The sequence below is a fragment of the Rosa chinensis genome, chromosome 2, assembly GCF_002994745.2.
Source record: "Rosa chinensis cultivar Old Blush chromosome 2, RchiOBHm-V2, whole genome shotgun sequence".
NCBI classification, from domain to species: Eukaryota; Viridiplantae; Streptophyta; class Magnoliopsida; order Rosales; family Rosaceae; genus Rosa; species Rosa chinensis.
The window spans coordinates 57,125,981-57,147,763 of record NC_037089.1 but is presented as its reverse complement, the minus strand read 5'-3'; the positions used below and the strand labels follow the sequence as shown (position 1 = coordinate 57,147,763).

At 39.1% G+C, this 21,783-nt stretch overlaps 3 protein-coding genes and 1 non-coding gene across 6 annotated transcripts; 2 read left to right on the top strand and 2 right to left on the bottom strand.

Annotated features, from left to right (window-relative positions):
- Positions 1-6,031: 6,031 nt before the first annotated feature.
- LOC112186124 (protein MODIFIED TRANSPORT TO THE VACUOLE 1) lies at positions 6,032-12,081 on the bottom strand. Its single transcript, XM_024324480.2, has 5 exons — positions 11,479-12,081; positions 10,220-10,963; positions 9,827-9,982; positions 6,947-7,912; positions 6,032-6,619 (listed from the first exon to the last, which is right to left on the bottom strand). The coding sequence occupies exons 1-5, from the start codon at positions 11,683-11,685 to the stop codon at positions 6,578-6,580; spliced, it is 2,115 nt and encodes a 704-aa protein (XP_024180248.1). The 5' UTR covers positions 11,686-12,081; the 3' UTR covers positions 6,032-6,577.
- A 1,237-nt stretch (positions 12,082-13,318) lies between these two features.
- On the bottom strand, positions 13,319-19,229 carry LOC112188404 (tRNase Z TRZ3, mitochondrial). 2 transcript variants are annotated; one of them, XM_024327513.2, is made up of 12 exons: positions 18,824-19,229; positions 17,767-17,856; positions 17,591-17,635; positions 17,432-17,486; positions 17,206-17,249; positions 16,561-17,058; positions 16,205-16,470; positions 15,965-16,112; positions 15,824-15,865; positions 14,709-15,112; positions 13,972-14,611; positions 13,319-13,850 (listed from the first exon to the last, which is right to left on the bottom strand). In XM_024327513.2, the coding sequence occupies exons 1-12, from the start codon at positions 19,181-19,183 to the stop codon at positions 13,533-13,535; spliced, it is 2,910 nt and encodes a 969-aa protein (XP_024183281.1). In that variant the 5' UTR covers positions 19,184-19,229; the 3' UTR covers positions 13,319-13,532. The 2 variants fall into 2 exon arrangements, with proteins under 2 accessions (XP_024183281.1, XP_024183282.1); XM_024327514.2 differs by lacking the exon at positions 18,824-19,229 and having other exon boundaries at positions 17,432-17,482; positions 17,767-17,859.
- Positions 19,230-19,951: 722 nt separating this feature from the next.
- Positions 19,952-20,025, top strand: TRNAN-GUU. The gene has a single exon. It is a non-coding gene; the product is annotated as a tRNA-Asn (tRNA).
- A 49-nt stretch (positions 20,026-20,074) lies between these two features.
- Positions 20,075-21,627, top strand: LOC112189766 (photosynthetic NDH subunit of subcomplex B 3, chloroplastic). Of its 2 annotated transcripts, XM_024329115.2 has the most exons (6): positions 20,099-20,413; positions 20,519-20,629; positions 20,729-20,785; positions 20,923-20,985; positions 21,297-21,359; positions 21,482-21,627. In XM_024329115.2, the coding sequence occupies exons 1-6, from the start codon at positions 20,192-20,194 to the stop codon at positions 21,557-21,559; spliced, it is 594 nt and encodes a 197-aa protein (XP_024184883.1). In that variant the 5' UTR covers positions 20,099-20,191; the 3' UTR covers positions 21,560-21,627. The 2 variants fall into 2 exon arrangements, with proteins under 2 accessions (XP_040371142.1, XP_024184883.1); XM_040515208.1 differs by lacking the exon at positions 20,729-20,785 and having other exon boundaries at positions 20,075-20,413.
- Positions 21,628-21,783: the final 156 nt, after the last annotated feature.

Below are 21,783 nucleotides of genomic sequence, written 5' to 3'. Positions count from 1 at the left end.
AGCTAGAGCAACTGTTCTATCACCCAACACATATTGCTAACACGAGTGGAGAGGCTGCTTTTTGTCCATCATGCATATGTTATGATCAAACAAAAACACATGGCTCAAAATTTGAGATTGGAAGAAAACCAGAAGTACATGAATATACAGAACTGATCAGTGGAGAGCCAATATTAGAAGCGGTATATTACAACTTCAAGGGGAACTACATCACGGACGCCTGGGCAGTATTCAATGCAAGTTCTATCGGCATTACATCATTCACTATAATGACTATTTTTCAGAGGTACGTTAATTTGAATTTTCATTTTGATTTATACATATAAAAAAGTATCAACTCAGAACAGTGGTCACACCATATGGAAGGCATAAAAAATAAAAATAAAAATAAAAACTCATCTTCCTTCTATTTTTGGTTTGGTCAAGTTATCGTAAAATAAAAGAGACAAAGGCACCATAAGTATACAAAGGTGCAGTAGGATGCAAACTAAAAATATGTATTATTTCCAAAGAAACTTTAAAATGGCACAAACATGTAAATACCGGGTTCGGTGACTAAAATTTCATGCTCAAATATGTGTCCATTATTATTATTATCATTTTTAAGAAGAAACGAGAACACTTTCATTACTCCGGCCAACAAAGTTACATAGGAACCCACCACGTGTGTGGCCCCAATAAAATGAGTACCTAAACGTAATCTTGTACTGACAAATACAACACGCTCAAACAGTAGGGAAAGAGAGTAGAGAAATACTCAAAAAACGCCTCAATTGGACCCTAAACCCTCCATACCAAGCTCCGTTCCATTATTAAAGTACAACGAAAAGAAAATAAATAAAACTAATAAAAGCAAAAACAATAAGACAATCTTCAAAACAATTTTGATGCAAATGATTAAGTGCTCCACAAAACCCGGAATTGCTTTTGGTTTAGGGTTGCAACTTTTTTTCTTGTCCGGCGGCGTGCTTGGGCGGCTTGGGCTCGCCTCGCCTGCTCGACGCTACTGCCGGACGGGAATTTGAAAACTAGTGGTCCGGCAGTTTCTTGGAGAGGGATTACGGCTCGAGTCCGGCACTGGATGGTTTTGGCGACGAGCACCGGAAGACATCTTGGGCATAGTGGGCGGCGGGGCAACGCTGGTAGAGGGTCAATGAGGCACCTCCTGGATCTCCATGATCGGCAGCGTGGTGGAGGGGTTGGATGGTGGCAGCGACGTCCGGAATCGGGCTACTTTGGACTGGTTTCGACGTGGTTGGTTCGGCTTCGACCTGGGTTGAGGCAGCTAGGCTGGGGCTTGCGGTGAGCGGCGAGGTTGGAGTCAGTGGCAGTGGCGAGGGCTGGTGCCAATTGCGGTGGCGGGATCTGGTTTTCGGGTGGCAGCGGTCGTCCATTGGAGACTGCAGATGGACGATGGGCTTGGGTCAAACTTTCATTGTTGGGCCTGAGCTGGGATCTTCTTCTTGGGCTGGGTTGTTTGACCTAGACCCTATTTATTTTGTTTAGCCAGTTTTGTTTCAATAATTCCCTATTTTCAGGGACAGTCTAGGCACTTGTGTGCATCTAGTTTTAGCTATTGGTTTTGGTCTTGTCGACTTAATTCTCAGTGTCTCTAGTTGTACACTAATTGAGGTCTCTAGGCGACTAGATTACTGGGTAATAGTTAGGTTGGGAGGGCCGGATCCTTCTAGTGCCTCCGGCGTAGTACCAAAGGGGGCTCCTATTATGTTTCTACGTATGTCATTGTACAATGAGTAGGTATATTTCTATGTACCACTGTTGGTACTACCACTAATTCCTTGTCTGTCTGATGGCAGTGGAAAGGTATGTAACAACCTATTCTGACTTATGAATATATTTTCTCGCTCGCAAGCACTTCAAAAAATAAGACAATCTTCAAGGAGCAGAGGCCTCCTCTTCAAGCGTGGAGATCAGTGCGCGACGTTTGGCAGCTATTCAGCTAACCTTGTTATCAGTAATAGAACGACAATTGAGCATAATTATGATACCTTGATTGTCGAGTGTAATTATAATTGAAACCTTAAACTAGTACCTCTCCATTGTTAACTGTTTAATTTAACTATCATTGTAATCCATAACTTGGTATCTCAAACCTTAAACTGTTCGTGGCAATTCTTAGACTCGTTACTCCTCGCTTCCCATATGGCGACTTGCTATTTTTACGGCGTATGTAGTATTGATTACCATGTGAGATTGTCAGAAGCATTGGTTGACTGGTCAAGAATGCAAAACTTGTAACACATGTATGTTCTGCGCTGATCATAAGCGTAGGATGGACCTTCTAAAACACTACAACTTCTTTACACTTGGACACAGTAAGTTCTGCAATGCTGTGAAGTGCATATTTCCTATGATGCTAGATAGATAACAAATGGGATCACGTATCCTCGTGCTAGAGGTTACTGTTTGAAGTTACAAAGCCAACTGGAAGTTTGGGTGGCTTCTTTGAGGCTGGATGATCATGAAGTAGATCTACAATACATGGGGCATTTTAGCAATCTGTGGTAAGAGAAAAAAATTTGTAGCATAAGAATTTGAACTGAGGAGAGCTAAGTTCTTTGGTGAGCACATGTGCCACTTGATCTGTAGTGGAAACAAACCGACTGTAAGGAAAGCTCTCCTTTTGGAACTCTTTTATCCGCTGAAATATAGATGAACTTCCTCATGCTTGACATTTTAATTATGTACGGAATTGGATGAGAGGGATAATGCTGAGAGATTGTCACACTGTAACGTAGGACAGTGAGTTATCGAGTGGAACATGTAGATCCACAAGTAGAGGTCAAAGCCAAAACACTTTCAGACGCAGTGTCTACCCTCAGTTGTAGACGGTAGACCTGGAGACACAGGTCTTACAGCACCGACTTGGACAATCTCCAAGAACAACAAATGAAACCTGTACTGGAGTGCCTGTCCTTTAGGTCCCTGCCCAATCTGCATCTTAGAATGCTTTAAGCTTAAGATGTGCTCTTCAATAAGTGATGCCATGATTGATTGTTCCTTGTATATACATAATGATGAGTTTGACAGAGGAATAATGCATCTCAGTAGGTGATTGCATGAACTGGCAAACTGAATTAACCTCGTATATCACTATATCAGATCTGGTAGATGTATATATGATACTGCAAACACCTCACCAAGCTTCTGTAATGGGATATATCCCCAAAAGATAAGCCTTCATCTTTAAGAAGGTTTAAAACTTTAAATGAGGAAGGCAGGCAGTGATACAAAGTTTACAACCACTCATACCAGCCTTGTCATTGAGGTCCTGTGCATATTTTGCTTGTCATTGGATCTCAAACTCATCATTACTGGTGCAGATGATGTCATCTACACATAAAAGAAGGCAGACAATAGTAGTACCTGATACTCCAATAAAAAGAGATGCATTAGCTTATAATGAGCTGAAGCCAAGAGAGGGTAGATGAGATGTAAACTTCTCATTCCAGGCCCTCGGTGCCTGTTTAGGGCCATATGGAGAATTTTTCGATGTGCTTACATAGGTAGCATATGCAGAATCTTCAAACTCCTTTGATTCAGTCATATATTCCTCCTCCTTGAGGTCCACAATGAAAGGCTTTCTTCACATATATTTGGTGATTTTCAACCATAGCTTGCTGCAAGAGCCAGAACAAGCCAACTTAAGGTATATATGACAACAGGGCTGAATGTTTCGTCGTCATCAATGCCCTCTTCTTGACTAAAGCCTCTTGCAACCAAACCTAGCCTAGTGTCTTGCAGTGGAGCCATCTGAATTTCTTTTCACTTTGAATATCCATTTGTAACTAACAAGATTTTTTCCTGGTGGGTAAAGACACGAGCTTCCATGTACCTTGCTTGATCAATGCATTGTACTCTTTTGCATGGCAGCATTCCAGTGAGGAATTGCAAGAGCAGATTTGTAGGAACTTGGTTCAGTTGATGAGTCAGAATTCTGAGTAGTGGAGAGTGGAGACAGAGAAAAGGCTTTTTTTTTTTTTTTTTTTGGGAAATTCCTCTCTTTGCTCAATTGACCATAGAATGATCATTGTGAGTGCACCAGTAACTGCAGAGAGTGGCAACAGCAATGGCCTCTGTGGATTCAGTAGGACCAGAGAGAATGATCTCAACGTTTGAGATTGGTATGTATACTTTTCCTTCATTGAGGTGAAAATGAGTAGATAATGATGGTTCATTTGTAGGTATCACTGGTATTGAGGTAACTCCAGATGTTGAAGGTGAGAGCTGTGCTGGTCTCAGCTGACCTGTGTGAAGCTTCTTCATTTTGGACAGGAGGAGGTAGACCATGTAGTGAGGCAGGAGGAGTGGATTGGGGTGGAGAGGGACTATGAGATATGTCATAGGAATGAGTAGTTGGAGTAGAGTGGTGAGAGTGAACAACTGGTATGCTAAAAGAAGTAAGGTAATCAAAAAACAGGAGTAGAAGAATTTGGTGGAGTAGATCTGTGTGCTGGTGATGGAAGATAACATGATCTGAACTGTGCAGACTGGAAAGGGAATTTATCTTTCATCAAAAAGATATGCCTAGGAAAAATTTTCTTCTTCGTAGCTTGATTAAAGCAATTTGAACTGCTGCATAGCCTAGAATGTTATGCAATTTGTTTGAGTCATATGGTTTGGGTCTTTGAGAAGGGGTTGTATCACTGGCAGGCAGAACCAAATACTCTCAAATGATCCAGAGTGGGGTAGTTTGTGATAATAAGTTAATAACAACTCAAAAGCAGAAGATAGAGATAGCCTTGCTGAGAGCAATGTGTGAGGTGTTTCTATGATATTCCTATTCTTCATCTCAGCAAGGCTATTTTGCTGAGGGGTGTGCGTGGGAAAGAAAATTTGGTGAATAATGCCATTTCCTGTCAGAAATTGTTGAAAGGCTTTACTGCAAAATTTACTCCCTCAACCCCATCTGCTTGCAATGTATTACTGGAAGCTGAGAATGGATTAACAACGTAGAAGTGCATGAAAGGCAACAAAATGAGAGTACTTCTCATCGATTGATCATAAGAAAAATCCAACTGAACCCGGTGCAATCATCTCTCTTTGAGCCCCGAACATCATAATGCACTATATCAAAAGGAATAATTGACTTAGAACTAGAATTAGAGAAAGATAGAGTCCAGTAAACTTCTCAGATAAGCAACATACAGAGAGATTGGCATTTATCTGGACTAGCAGAAATCTTGCACTTCGACAACATTGAACTGACAATGGGATTGGATGGATGACCTAATGTTTGATGCCATGTAGAGTATTTGACAGAAGAAGAAAAGTGTAGAAGGTGAGGATTTTGACTGAGACTGGAAACTGGAATAGAGTAGTGTCCTCCCTCACCGGGTCCTTGGAACAGTAGTCTCCTGTCCTCTTGTCCTGTATGGCTGTATCCAAAAGGCAAGTTTATGATAAGTTGGTCTACAACAATTATCCTTGCATAAATGGTACTCTGATAAAAAATTTGTAGCTAATCTAGGTAGTAAGATATTTTGTAAAAGAAAAAAAAACACCAGATGCAGTGAGTAAAGGATCCATTGCCAACATGGGCAATTTTCAGGTCAGTTTGGAGGTGCATGTCTCATTTAATGTTTATTTTCTGGATTGGATCGGCACTTTGCAAACATTGGTAGATGAAGGGAGGGCACTGAAAGAGTGCCTTGCAAAAATTTCTTGATCTCCTGGTTTATTTGGGAATCTGGAAATCTGCTTATTTCACGCAAGTAAACCTCATCTTACCAGAGTTCTACGAGTTGCTGCACAGGATGAATATAGTTTCTGGAAAGCTAAATGGAATGTCTATGCAATTTATATGGTATAGGATCGACAGCAGTCCTTGGTGTCTTCCCAAACTCTTGGGCACATAAAAAATAGAAATAAATCACTGGACTAGTGGTACATTTTAAATTATAATATTATTTCTACTAGAAAGGGAAAAAAGAAAAGAAAAGGGAAAAAAAACCACAAAAGGCACCCGTGAAATGTGAACCAATATTTCAGATGTAAATTTGCAATCCAATTTGGCCGTTCCCTCTCAATTCTATTTCACATAAAAAGGCATTCCCATAAACACAATACAGAGAGAGAACCACCTAAGTTTACTGTTCTCTTATTCCTTTTCTATATATCCAAATGCATATACCACAAGTATTTTTTCTGGGAGATGAGACAAAGGTAAGTAAAAAAAAGGAGGAAAAGTAATAGAGAAAACGGCTTGGTTGTTGGGGGGGGGGGGGAGGGAGGGAAAAAGGCACTCTACAAATCCATTACAAGAGGGCTGCAATCTGCGCCTGCATTACAATAAAAAAACTAGCAAAGCTAACTACAGAACATGCTCGCTCTCTTCACCCTCTGAATCTGGAAAATGAAGAGAAATATGTATACTATTTTCATCCGCGGTCCTAGATAATTTGCCCTTATCACTGCATTGACTCGTCAAGGAAATAAGTTCAGCAACATGTGCAAATGTTCCTTTTCACAGCAAACTACTTGCTCCTTTCAACATAATTGCTCCATTTTGTTTCTAAGAGACTGACCTGCTGCTTTGAAACACAATATGAAAACCTTAGACTACCCTCTTGGGATCACGAGCAGCAGCAATATGGTCCTACAAAACATAACACAAAATAAGAAAACCAATAACTGCATATAAGCATGTGAGAAGGACATAGTAATTCATCATGCATTCACGAAAGAAAATTTTCCTGCATCGCTTTGTAGATATCTGAATCAAGCACTTTTTTCCTTTTTCCCCTTATGTATCCATTCAACTCATTATTGCATCTGTCATCCAATACATGATACCTACTTTCTATACTTGTGAACAACTCATAATTTGATACTACATCACTCCAAGTCCAATATATATAACCATGCACCATCATGATGAAGAAACTATAACCATGCACCATCAAGTTTCAGGTATCAAACTTACTGAGATAAAATCAAACGCTTTGCTATCCTCTTTCTTGGCACTGTTCATCATTGAACTAGGAGCTTGATTCAGATGATTTGCCTGGAATATATCAGGAAGTGCTGGATTATATCCTCCATTTGTTCCAGCAACTTGACTTAAGTTTGGATTTTGAGCATTGAGGTTCCCAAGGTGTTGGAAATTAGACATTGTCGCTAGGAATTGCTGCTGAGCAAAGAGACTTCCCATGGCACCATAATTTATTGGCTGAGAAGAAAAGGCTGGGTTGAACATAAAGCCAGGAGGTACATTGTAAGGAATAGCACCTGGAGGAAATATTGGAGTTTCACTTGCCCGTTCTGTTTGAGAATTGAGAATTCCACTCCAAGCATTCGTGGAGACCTGATGGCTGGGTTGACTACTTGAGTCTGACAAAAGACTATCAGATACTATTCCAGGAGAGGTTCCCTTTTGCTCCATCTTAGAGGCATCTTTATCAATAGATAAACCAACCATTAAATTGTTCAAATTATTAGTATGATCTTGCTCATGAAGAAGTTCAGGATTAGGACCAAAAATATCAAATATTTCGGATCCATTTTTCTGTCCTCCGATAGCATCCTCCTGAGCATCTAGTTTATCATCAATCGTAAGCCCAGAGAAGAGATCATCTACATGTTCTTTACTTTCATTAGTGTGGAATGAGACATCAGCAAAGGGATCATCCTCATTTTTCAGTTCACTGGTGCTTACGACATTCACTTGGGCATCTCCAAATAAATCATCTATTAGTTGGGGTGGTGCAGTTAAGTTTGCGATGACTTGCTCATTTTGGTTCTCTGCAGCATCTGTTCCATGGTAATCATCTAGATCACCAGTGTCTATCAGGTCAGGCATCTGAACAACGGCAGTAGTCTGAGCCTTCCCACGCTCTTCAGAATTACCTGCCACACTTCCTGTCTGTTCTCCACCTAAGAGGTTTATAACCTGCAAATAAAAAAAATAATGTTCATTCAACTGCATGACCGAACCCTGTCTTCTCAAATTAGATATACATTCATAGATTCATGTAAAATAGATGCGCGTGCGCACACACACAAGCTTTAAATGGCATATAAAGTCTCCGATGATTAACATATTCTGCATATTATCAAGCACAAATTCATCCAGACAAATGCATTCAAAGCAAGTTATGAGAATATGAAGATGAAAAAGTCACAATGGAAATCTACAGGTTCTATTTTACATGAGGCGCGAAGTAAACTGCAACACAAATGACAAAATAATCGAACAGCAGAATACCAATTATTTATGAGACATCAAGAATTATTGATGCAGAATCCTTTCAATTTCAAAAATCATATGAAATCATTCCTCAGCACATTTCCTTTTTCTTTTCTTTTTCTTCTGGTTGTTTTCTATTTATTGTTTGTTCAATGTGCATTGTTATTTCTTTTGGAGAAACAAGATTTTATTTAAGCAACAGAGATACACAGGGCCACAACTGAAAGAAAGAGAGAAATCAAAGATCTCTCTACGAAGTAGACAAAATATAAAAAAATCAAAAGCAAAAGTAATCATCACTTCACAGCACCTGGCGTGTCCAACATGATAGATAAAAGCGGGTAGTCACTAAAATCAAGAGGAACTAAAGCAAAAACACAAGAGGTCCCTAAGTTCTTCCGGTTCAACCCCCTTATAATCCTGAAACCGTAGCTCCATCAAAATAACCCAAGAAACTGTGACAAGCATCCCCACAATGCCTTTACCCAAAGCTAGAAACTCAATACACCACACTCAAACCACCCTCTGGAGTCTGGGATAACCGACCTAGCTTGTCTCCAAACACCACAATTGAATAGAAAAAGGACAGTGTAGAAATCCATGATCCATATAATCTCCTTCTGGTGTTAAATAAGATGCACCAACGAGAGAAAACAGATAAGAGGATTGCTCTGTTGAACTTGCTCAAAAGTGTCAACCCTTGTGAGCCACCAACCAAGCAAGAATTCTAACTTTTGGAGAGACATTGGATTTCCACATCTGAAAATAAGGAAAGAGAGAGGATTCCCCACATGAGAAGTTGCTGAATCATTTGCAAGAGAGAACAAACTTGACCCTTCTAACTTCATCTTCTAGAATCCACTCTTGAAGGAAACATGCAAGGCCTTCTAATTACCCAAGCAGCACCTCCAGCTCAACTCCATATCACTAGGATGTCGCATAAGACCAAAATTACAGTTCTAATGTAATGAAGAAACATCCATAGCCTGGTGATATGTTCCTCACGATGTCTACTCAGCAAGAACAGTCTAGGATACGACACTTCTGATGGACATTCCTCCAACCAACCATCCTCGTAGAAACGTACCCTCTCCCAATTAGCCAACCCAAAATTACAGCACTGTTGGAAAGAGAAATAACCGTGAAAATATCTTCACATGGATGACGGCTTGAACCGGTTTGGTTTGCATCCCATCGATTTGCAGTCTAATCACCATATGCCAGAGTTAGTTTCAGACAACTTCAAAGCTACTTGTGGCCTCTCAATCAGGTTGCCCACACCTAAACCCCAAATTTTTGTTCACCAATATGAACAACCATTACATACATTCCACTTCTTTTATCACCCTAACAGAGAAATCCTTGGGCCTGCTATGGAAGATGATCTATATTTCATAATTCCAGTTACATTTACTATTGTCTATTTGATTGAGCAGTGATGATTACTAGGAAAGGACCACAACAGTTGACACGGTGATTGAGTTGCAAGAAGATTATACAAAGTATCATTTTTTGGTATATCAAATATTACATGATTTAAGATTATTTCCCATCTTTATAAACAGCGAATTGATGAAAAAAGCTCGTAGCTACTATATTATAAGAAAAAATGAATACCTTGTTAGCCTTTTCTCGCAAAGAAGCTTGGGGAGACTCTGAGCATCTCGCTACAGCATCTCTGTTCTCAATAAAATAGGATTCAATAATTGAGAAATTCTCATCATCCTTTCTCCTCAATATTGACTCAAGAACACAGATAGCTTTCATGCGCACCTGAAAACAAAAAAGGCCATAAAAAGGTAAGCAAAAAAGTATTAGACATAAGACAAAGCTCAAGCATCAAATATAGAACGTGTTTCTCTTTTAATAAATTTTCTTGTGCTGGAAAAAAAATAAAATACACACACGCACACACACACACACATAAAAGAATCTTAAGATTATGTGTGCAAATATGTTCATGCACTATCCAAAAGAATTAAAGCCATAAAATAAGTATAAAAAGCATGCCTGCCACAATGGAGATTGGAGCTTTGATTCAAGGGCAAGACTTAATGCTACTGCATCCAATTTCGCCGCCTCTGCAAGGAAAACCTGAATAGCATCTCGAGTGGGTTGTAAGCGTACACCACCTGACGTTACAATGGTCTCCAACAACCTCTCCTCACGGGTCTTACTCTCTCTATAACTTGAACTAGAATCTCCATTAGTTAGTTCAGGCTTGGTTGACCTTGAGTCCTCACCCCAGGGTCCATTAGCCACATTCTTTGAATTTTCAAAACTACTCTGAGTCTGATTGGGATACTGAAATGGTTCATATTTATCTGCTTTCCCTTCCATAGTCAATGACCTATGAAGATTAGGACTCTTGTAGCTTCCATTGTCATTCTTTTTAAACGACTGACCTTGGGTGAAAGTACTAAACCCCTGCTTGATAGATGCACTTCCAAGACCAACTACCTCACTAATAAACGATTTCTTTTCCTCTGTTGGCATTTCATAGTTTGTATTCCCAAAACCTTGAATTCGTCTGTTAAGATCTTCTGCAGGTGCGGGCTTACTTTCCTCTGAAAAGATGGCAGCAATAGCCTCCTGAGCAGTGTCCCGCACAGCCTTATTAAGTGCATCTCCTTTCAAAGGATCTGGCTGTCCCTTGTAGTGAAATAACTGGCGCACAGCCACTGAATGTCTCTGCATTTCTCTCCTGAACTCTACACCAGACTTTCCCACCGCATATTTTATCAATCGCAGAGCCTACAGAAATTTTGAGCTTCATAGTGTCAACAACAGTTTTAACACAACAATTGTGGATAACAATTTGCAGGGAAAACAAAGACATATTCACAACTGCCATTCATAAAGATTATTTCTAAATGTTTCCGGTTGTAGAAACTAACCAAACCGCTACAATTGACACAGAGTTCGACAAACCCAATTCTATCACTCATTATGAGACAATTGATAAACAGAAGCCATTACTAAAAGCAAAGTCACTAAATAGCTCAACACTTGAATCCTCTAGTCTCAGTAAGCATGGTTATGACATGCACAAAACAACAAGAAAATCCAGCTGAAAAGTCACATACAACCAGCCTAAAGTTTTTCGCATCATCTAATTTTCAATTCTTAACATTATTTCACATCATATGAACCCATTATTTCGATCTCAATAGCCCAAAAATGCAGCACAGACCTGAAGATCTATCTGAAAATCTACCTGAAAATAATAAAGAGGCCATGCAGAGCAAGAAGAAGAAGAAAGAGGATACCTTCTGTTTAACAATAGGGCTTTTATGGTCGAGACGCTTGAACACAAACTCAGACATCTCCTTGACGATACTGCCAGGCGAGGACCTGAGCAGCTGGCAAATCTCCTCCAATTTGTAAACTGGAGCGACCTTGTCTTCGTCCGACGTAGCCGCATCGACCATCCGAGACCTCCAGTACGACTCCACAGCTCTCCGACTCGAATCCATGGTTCCCAATCCAAACACGCAAAACCCCCCGAACTTAGGAAATCGAAAACACAAAGCCCTCAAATTGAGCTCGGAACGGATCCGATCCAATAGCGCCTGGCCCCTCGGAATTGGATCGCAGGCGTGGAAAGAACCAGGCTTTTGCTCAGATAATTGGATTGGATTGGAGAGGGGCGAGTGATTAATTTGTCCGATTGGCGCTGAGGATTTGATTAGGGTTTTAGAGGAAGAGAGAGGTTATGGAAGTAGTTTTGGGGGAATGTGAAAAATGAGGAGGGAGGGAGGAGGAGGAGGAGGAGGTGGAGGAAGAAGAAGAAGAAGAAGAGAGTTTGATGTGCAATAAGTGGGGAGACTCACGCACACCCACCTGTCTGCGAATTTGATGTGCGCTCAAATTGGTGCACCACAGGCTTGACAAGTCCATTAGTTCCATCATGCTCCACCGGTCCTTTTGTAATTTTTTATTTATTTATTTATTTTTTACTATAAGGGCCCACCGGTTTAGGAATAAAAAATTAAAATCCTACCGCGTCTATATCGAATCGTTTCATGTGAAAAACTCAATAAAACGTGAGGTCTACTCAGAATGAGTGTTAGAAAAAGAGAATCGATTTCGAAACATTTTTTCCTTACATTTACTAACACAAAAAGAGAATTGGAATGAATGTGGGTCACATCTTAAAATCAGAAACTTATTGCTCATCAACCTAGTAAGGTACAAAATCATGGTATTAGATGAGCCCTATATTTTGAATCATGGTACATAATCGTCATGAAATGCACAGTAAGTAATTTTCAGTTTAATTGACTTGTTTGCAAAGAGGATATCTTATAAATTGGTTTGTCCATAATACATCAAATAGACTAATTTGATTTCGAGGTAAACTAAGTTCATGCATGCATTGATAAAATTAGTTTGCATCCTACTATCCCTGTATTGAACTAGTTTACCTCTCCGCCAACTAGGTTTACATGATCTGATATACTATAGAACTTTCCCTTATAATCTATCTTGCATAATATTGATCTTTAATTTTAGTCTTTCTCCGGTCCAACCGAATGAGTTCGACCACCAAGCTTTTGATTTGTGTCCCAAGGCAACACCCAAATGATGGTGAAAAGAGAATTACCCCCTTCCTTTTTTTTTTCCCTTTTCCTATAGTTTCTCTTTATCATGAAAGACAAGCTCACTGTTTATTACGATTTACAACAGCATAGAGGAAATTTCCTGCTTCAAAAACACTGCTGAGACATTTGGTTGTATTTCATCATCCCAAAAGGAAGGAAATTTCCTGCCACTGATTTCAATCATGTAAAAGTTAAATGCGTCATTTTCAACTTTATATACCTTCCTTTTTTTTTTTAGAAGAAACTTTAGACTTGCTTGAAGTCTTGAACGACTTGAATTGACCATAAATCAGCGTTTTCCTAGGTATGTCTGTTTGCTTTTCTATGCCGGACCGTTTGCTTAGTTTAGAGCATAACAAAAAATAAAATTAAAAAGTTTGTTAACCAAAACAGAAGCTGAAAAAGTTAGTTAACTAAAAAAGGAAACTGACAGCTGTAGTTCCAACTGGTTAACTGTCACTCTTACCCACCATATGATATGAGGTCCAACCGTGGTTCTAATCACTTGTGTAGGTAACAGACTGGAATTTACATTTCATCTCAGTTTCTTACACATACGACTAATAACTCCATAATCATTCAAAGAAAAGACCTTGGTTGAGAAGTGCTCTCTCAAAATTGAATGATATACACAGATTACAAGAATGTTATAGGAAAAATACTAAGGATTACAAAATTGATGGGGAATTACAAGGAAAAAGAAAATCGAATAATTGTTACTAAGAAGCAACACTTGCAGCATCGAACATCTCATCTGATTCATCGACTATCATCTCGTTTTTAAAGAGCATTTTCAAGTATGGAAGTACTTTTGGTAGAACTGGCAAATCAGCTATGTTAATACTCATCAGGTCAAATGCAATGCATGTCTTATGCATGTGTGTCTCGTCAAATACTGGGATTTTTGGGTATCGCTGGCTGAAGTGGGTAAGGATGATGCGATAAACACCTGCAGAGTTCCCTACTTCTATGGCTTCCTTGGTTGTGCTGTGGTTTCTTGCTATGGCCTCATCCACCATGCCATCCTCGAACGTTGCCTGCAACAATCACAAGTGCAATTATCAACTACCATCCTCTTCCTTCTCACAGTATTCACAGTCTGGTTATATTACAGATTCTACAAACTAAAGAATGTAAAAGTACATGTAAATAACTTGCCTCATGTATAAGAATTGTTGCACCACGAGATGCTTCTGTAAGTGCCGGGCAGGGCCTAGTATCACCAGAGTACACAAGCTTCCACCCTGGTATCACTTTTCCAACACTATTCATTCTCTCTGAAGCCTTCAAGACAACACCAAATGCCTGTGGGCAGTGCATGACAGGAACACTAATCAAGGCTTCCAGTCCAGCTTCGCTAAGCAATTTTTGCAAACTCTTTAGAATTGGAAAAACCACACCATCGTCAACTGGACTATTAGGTCTCTTCCAATAGCTCTCCATACGAGATCCTTTAGCAAATAGAGTAGAATCAACTTTCTGTTGCCTATCTTTTCCAGGAGAGGAGTGACGTTTATTTGATTCAGTAGCACCCTCAAAAGCATTTAAAGACGCTTCTGTGGTGTGCTTACAATCAAGGAACTGCATATCTAAATCTTCAAGTCTTTGGTATGCATCCAAATATCTCTTTAGCTGTCTTGGTCCAACTACAAGTAGTGGTTCATGAGGCACTCCCTTCAACAAAGTACGTCGCAGAGCAAGTATTCTTGCCAATCCCGTATGGTGATCAGCATGAATATGAGAAATCCATATACATCGAAGACCTCTCACAGCATTATCAGCACCCTCTACACCATATCTGTTGTCAATGTACATTAGCAGTCATATCTTAAGAGAGAAAAAGGATAAGACTTACAATAGTAGTAAATGCGTTGCTAAAATTTGGATGGTGGTACCTTCTTTTCAGCTGTCCTAGGGTTCCTTCGCCACAATCTAAAAGCAAACCTCCATTGGAGAAAAGGTTGATATGGATAGCACTGACATTGCGATATTTAGATGGCTGAGAAGATCCAGTTCCTAGAAGAACTATCTCCAAATCATCCCTCCTTATATTCTCCAAGCAACTAGGAAGTGTATTCTCACTAAACCATGGCTCCTCAACCATTACTGTATCTTCTTGCACAAAATTTACCTCTTCCCTTGTTTCTGTGGACTGACGCCAGAACTGGCTAACACATTGGGCAGCATCTACAACCTCTGGATTCTCTGAAAGCAAGTCATGAATAACATCTGCGGCAGCCACCTTACTTGGAATAACAGACCGATCTAATCCAAGATGAGCATATGGCCGCAAAGTGAACTATTCAACAAGCAGAAAATTGCAGTTATTAACATTTGTACATTAGTAAAGTGATTACAATGCTGCAGAAGAAACTAAGGCATGATGAACCAAACACAGGTCTAATTACTCTATGACAAATTAAAAGAAGAGAGGGAGAAACAACACAAGTGACATGAAAACATTGTTCTAAAATCTCTCAGGAACAAAATCCCAAAAAGTTGAATTCTTTCTAGACTGCCATTCACAGATGTCTCTCAACTCAACTGAAGATATGTAGGGTGATAAGTACAAATGCATGCACAAGAAGTGTACTCCCGCCTCAAGTTTCTAGATAACAGGTTGAACCAATGAACTATTCCTATATAAAACTTGGCTGTGAGAAAGAATTTGTAAGTTATATCATCTAAACTACTCATTTTAAATTAGATAATTTAACATAATGAAGACTAGCAATTCTTAAACAACTGAAATTAAGGACTTCAAGGACTATTCTACTTAATTTAACAAAATGAAGAGTAGCAATTCCTAAACAACTGAAAATTAAGGACTTCAAGGACTATTCTACTTGATGAAATTTTAGGTAACAACTTTTACCTTAAAGAAGGAAAGCATTGCATCAAGAATGAAAAAAACAGAGAGAGAGAGAGAGAGAGAGAGAGAGAGAGAGAGTAGAGTTTCTGCCGCGAAATCTAATTCACCAGTTGCATGTAAGTAAATAACCATTCATACCTTGAGGAGGTTTTCAGCAGAAATGCTTTCACAAACAGAACCCTGGCACAATGAAACCAAAATTAGCCCAAAATTCTAAAAAGAACAACTATAATAGCATTACTCATCCTCCAGCAAATACATTTTTAGTTTTTTACATACCTCACTAGAAGCAGTGGACTCTGGTGCTAAGCAATCACTCTGCTGAAGAGACCAGAAACCTGGAGCTGGAAAGAACTGTGGACATAGATAGTTGAGTCGAGCTGCAATTCTTGCACTTGACTTTAGAATTGGAATCTCCACATTCTTCCTGAAAAAAGCAAGAGAATCCAGGAGCGATTTTCAATATGGTGAGCAGATATAAGCTCCTAGATGATAATTTGCAAAAATAAAGCAAGTCACCTTTCATGTCCAGCCATGATATGTTGGGCTGAACCAAATCTTTTCATCCAGCTCTGGTAATTAGAACTGCTTATTAAAGATGCAGGACTCAAATGAATCACACAAGTGACAACCTTAGCATTCTCAGGTGGGCCTGAGGAATCTGCATAATAACTACTGAGACATTGTACGGATAACAACTCCTGCAAATGAGATTCAGTTGGGCAGTCGACGAGGAGTACAATAGGACCAGGAACAGAGGGCCCCATTACATCACTTGGATGAACCTAAGAAAATAACACATATAAACTCATTTATATTAAAACACTGCAAGCAGAATAAATATGCTAATCTGTATTTCATTTTTCAGAACCAACCATGATGTTCTGGTAATCTGACTTCACTGAGTTTCCAAGTTGCAGATCCCGATATTTTGACCCTGGTCTAAGACCTAAAGCCACCGCTTTCGCAGGGTCAAATTTCCCTTTGATGTCAGGTAATTCACAGACATAGATTACAGACATGTCACCAGGCTTTCCAGTAAGCATACTTCTGCCATTTGGACTAATGGGTTCTGAAGCATGATCCATACTATCATCAATGACCTTTTCTCTAGGATTCTGCATGATGGGTACTCCATTCGGCAGATGAGACCCTTCCAAGAAACTTGGTCGTAGAAGAATGGCTGATAATTTGACAACTTCGTCGTCAACAAGAACAATGGGATCTGTAAACTGAGTTTCATCAGCCATAGGACCCCCCACAGAACCATGTGTGGGCCCAAAGCTCCTAGTGTGAACCATGGCAGCATTTGGAATGAAACACTTCATGGCATCAACCAAATACTTCAGATCTGATGGACCCCACACATTAACCTTCAAAGCAACAGCAACAATGAATTAAAATCACATCTTGGTTTCCTGAAAAACTAAATAAACTTATTTGGGAGAACTCAATCCATCTTAAATTAATTAAATGAAGTAAATAAGGAAATACATAGGAAGTCAATCTATCATACTTACAGACATTCCTTCTTCACCCATGCCAGCCAAAGTCAACAGCAAACCTGTGAGAAAAAGTAAAAGTTGAGCGATTCACAGCCAGCAACAAATCTCTTTTAGCAACCAATGTAGATATGGAGAAACAATACTATTGCTTAAAGTCATCATCATACAGAGTTAACACAAATGTTACTGGTAATAACTTAGAAAGAAACAAGCATCATATTTGATCTATCAAGAAACAAACCTGGAATTCCACCGGCAGTCTCTGAGCAGACACGAGAGAGAAATATGTGATCTATCTAAAGAAAATCAAGAACGCTAGTAAGGCATTGTAATATAGGAAGAAACTTCATATATTCATTCCAACAGCAGAAAATGCGTAAAGGTTTCTGATATCTTATACCTTTGACAACTTAATCTTATGCTCTGTGCAGAACCTTTGCAATCCCTGCAGTGAGAGTTGTATAGTAAGGACTAAGGAGGAAGCATACAACATAAAAAGGAATCATCATTGATTTGAAAGTACTATTTTGTAGAAATAGTACTTGAATGATCACCTTTCATTACTACAAAACTTACCTCTCCAGCATTGAAAATAAATCTTTGCTTGTCAAAGAATAGCAACACTGAAGGAGATGTATCCAGAGTATCCATTCCAGTCCCTAGAAACTGCAGCAAGTAGAAGCATGGCCACAATTATTAGCCCACACACAACTCAAATTTTTTTCCTCAAAAGTAAAAATGGAAAAAATAAATAAATAAAAACTCAAATACAAACTTGATAGAAAAACCTTGTCTATTGCACCGCATACCATAGATATAAATCAGTGACCAATGTCATATTGCTTTCTAAATTTCAAGAGACGTGAAAACCATTTTAGATTTCAAAAACTCTCCATTCAGCATGCATAATGCTGTAAATCTTCCTCCTAAATAAACCAAATTAGTAACCTTTCTCAATTCCAACTCATCATCACTAATCTGATCCAACAACCGGCATCCACCTATATTTAGAAATCCTCCGGCTCGTTCCTTTCCCTTTGAATTATCATCCAAGAATCAACTTTGGAGCAAGTCAAAATCGTAACATTCTTATTTCACAAATGAACTCGGATGAGATAACAAATGGAAATCCAAAACTGAAGCCACAAACAAAATTTCAAAGTAGAAGCCAAACTTTCCAATATCCAACCCCCCCAAACTTCAAAACATAAACACAAACAATTCCTACTCCTAAGCAACAACCCCAGTTCCTAGAATCCCATTGCCTATTGTAACTACCAAATTTACTCCCCCTCGAAAATCCCAAGTCCCACCGACCTGCATTTCCCACTTCTTCATATCAAGTCGCTGTCTCATTGTTCAGTTAATATAATCTCCTCACACACTCCATGCTTATGTGACAAAAGATTGCAACTTTTCGAATGTCAGAGTAGAAAATACTTCTTTTTTACCATTTGAACTTACCTCAGAGGTCAGTCACTCAAAAGCTATTATCCACATGAGATAAAATCCTAATACTTACCCAGAATCTAAAGAAAGGAACACAACCCAGAAACCAATGCAAGCAATTACAGATTTTACTGTTAACTATAGACCCAAAAAAAAAACCCAGAAAGGCAAAGGCTTTACATACCTGGACATAAGCTATGGTATTGGTAGGATTGAGAGCTCGGACTTTCCTCTGGAGATTCTTCTTGGGTCTTTCATTCTTGTCGTGACCCTCCGCTCTTCTCTTGTTGAACGAAACGGACTCGGTCTTATCCTCCATTGCTTTGTCTCGGTGTCTGAGCGTGCTTTTGCTTCTGGGTCCTGGAGACCTGTAGGGAATGGGACGGCGTCGTTTTGGGTGGGAGGAGGAGGCGGAGGCGAGGGCGGTGAGGAGAGAGTAAGGCTTTGATTTGGGGAAGAGAGAGAAAGAGGGTTTAAGGGGTGAGAGTGAGAGAGGCGGGACGAAAGGGCTAAACAAGAGGAGACGAAGGTTTGAGACTTGCATTTTGCGACTTGCTTTGTGTATACGTTTTGGGGGGTTTTAGCAGGGTATTGGACTTTGGGTAGGGTCGATTTTTGACCCAATCCATCAAATCTGATCAGAAGAATTGAAATATTCCTTGTTAGAAAAGGTACATGACTCGATCACTACATCTTTGACATGGAATTCTATGACCATTCAAGAGACCTTATTGATAGAAATATTCCTTGTTAGAAAAGGTACATGACTCGATCACTACATCTTTGACATGGAATTCTATGACCATTCAAGAGACCTTATTGATAGTTCGAGAATTAATGAACATTTATGATGTTTCAAATTGTTGAATTAGTAGTTAGTTTGATAAATCGCACATTTGTTTTAATTCACTTTTGTAGAATTTTTAGACGTTTAAAATATGTGTTATGTGATTACAATATTAATCATTAAATTTCAATATTTACTATTTAAATTTGGAGCATACAATAATAACCTACATTAATTACAGTTGCACAACAACGGTACATTAGAAAAGGGACATGTACCAAGACGATCACCATTTATTATAAGCTCAAGCTCCACTGACTCTGAAACTTTTTTGAAAGCTTTAACCCGAAGATTATGAAACAAGCTCAAGCTTCAAGCTCATCTTGGCTTGTTCAGCTCTGAAGTAATCTCAGATTACTCGAAAAGTTCATAATCACCGAGCTGAGGTGAGCTACATTTGGGAAAGTAAAAAACTGTCAAATTTAACGGTATAAATAAATTTAGTTCTGCTCACTACACCAACGAGCTGGAATAGCTCAGTTGGTTAGAGCGTGTGGCTGTTAACCACAAGGTCGGAGGTTCGAACCCTCCTTCTAGCGCCTTTTTGTAAATTTAGCTGAATTTTTATTTTTGGCCCAGATACCTTGTTTCAGATAAGGTAATTCCTAAGAGCCACCACACATCAAATGCAACAAATTCCAGTTCATCAGTAGCAGCACAACTATATCCTACCTGAAATTTTTTTGTGTCTTTCCAAATATCAAAATGGGTACTCTCCAGTTGAGCTCTTGTGGTTCATCATTTTGCTCACCCATCCCTTCTAACCTGATCAGTCACAACATTACCACCTCCCATTCAACTCCCAAGTCCCTCACTTTCTCCGGAGGGAAAATAAGAGCAGTTAGCACAGCTCCAAATAGTAGTGAATCTGCACAAGCCATTGAACCAGAACAACAACCTCCTCTGGTTGATTTTGCATTTGTTAACGTACGTAATGTCGTATCATATCGAATTCATATATGTCATGAGTGGCATTGGTTGTGCATGCTGTTTTTTATCTATATATGTTTTGATACACTTTTCCTTTTATAGTCTGTGTTGCTACCTGATCAAACCCCGGATGTGCATCTTCGTCAAGCCTGTGGAGGACAGAAGCTTAGGAGTATAATGTTGGATGGAAATATTGAATTGTATGGACCATATGTAAGTTTCAATTCCCTAGCTCTTTAGGAATATCATGTAGGATGGAAGTATTGAATTGTGTGGACTATGGACCATACTGAACTATATGTACATGTTCAGGCTAGACCTCTGCTGAATTGTGGTGGTGGAGGAACCTGTGGAACATGTATGGTGGAGGTGATTACTTAATTAACTTTTACAATTTATGCTTTGCATGTGATGCATATATAAGTTCCATTTATTGTTTTCTTTTAATGGAAGTAGTGAAACAATTACATTTGAGTTGACAAATCATCCATTTCTTGCTGCTACAGGTTATTAAAGGAAAGGAGCTCTTGAGCCCTCGGACAGACAAAGAAAAGAAACACCTTCAAAAGGTATGTCATTGAAAATTGTTACTGATCATTTCATCATATGTGCATAACAAATACCAGGAGTAAGTGATTGAAAATTTTGAACACGTCAACGATGAGACTCAATCACACACGTTGTGAGAGGAAGGCATTATATAGAGTTCGTGCATACAAAAACAAAAAATGCTTCCTCTGATGATACAGAATCACTAGTTATGTGCAAGGGGAATATGATTTTGAGTTGTATGCAGATTGAGATATAAATTGCTGTTCTACTAAATTGCATCCATGTATAAATAATGGTATTTGTACCTTAATTGATGAGCTTATTGCAGAAACCAAAGAATTGGAGACTTGCTTGCCAAGCCACAGTAGGGAAACCTGACTCCAGGGGGCTGGTTTGTGATTCCCTCTTTCAGTATCTTTATGGCTTTAAACAAATTAGAGAAGAGGTCACTATTATCTTCATCAAGGTATATATTAGTTGGGTTGAATTGTTTCTTTCCTCATTTAATTGCAGGTTGTTGTTCAACAACTACCTGAATGGAAAGCACATGAATGGAAGTATGAGGACACCCTAGTGAACCCTTCACAGTGATCATAAGATATTTTTCTAATTTTCCATTGTAAATTTTTAGATGAATAGAATATTAAATTTCAATTTCAGTTTTTTTTTTTTAACCAACTGAAAGCTTATTAAATTAGGAAATCAATTCCTTCGAAATCGCAACAGATAAAAAGAGGGGTTACATATCCCCATTGCAAAAGCTGAGAACTAGAAAGAGAAAAACGAGCTAACTTGTCACAGTAGTAGTTTAACGA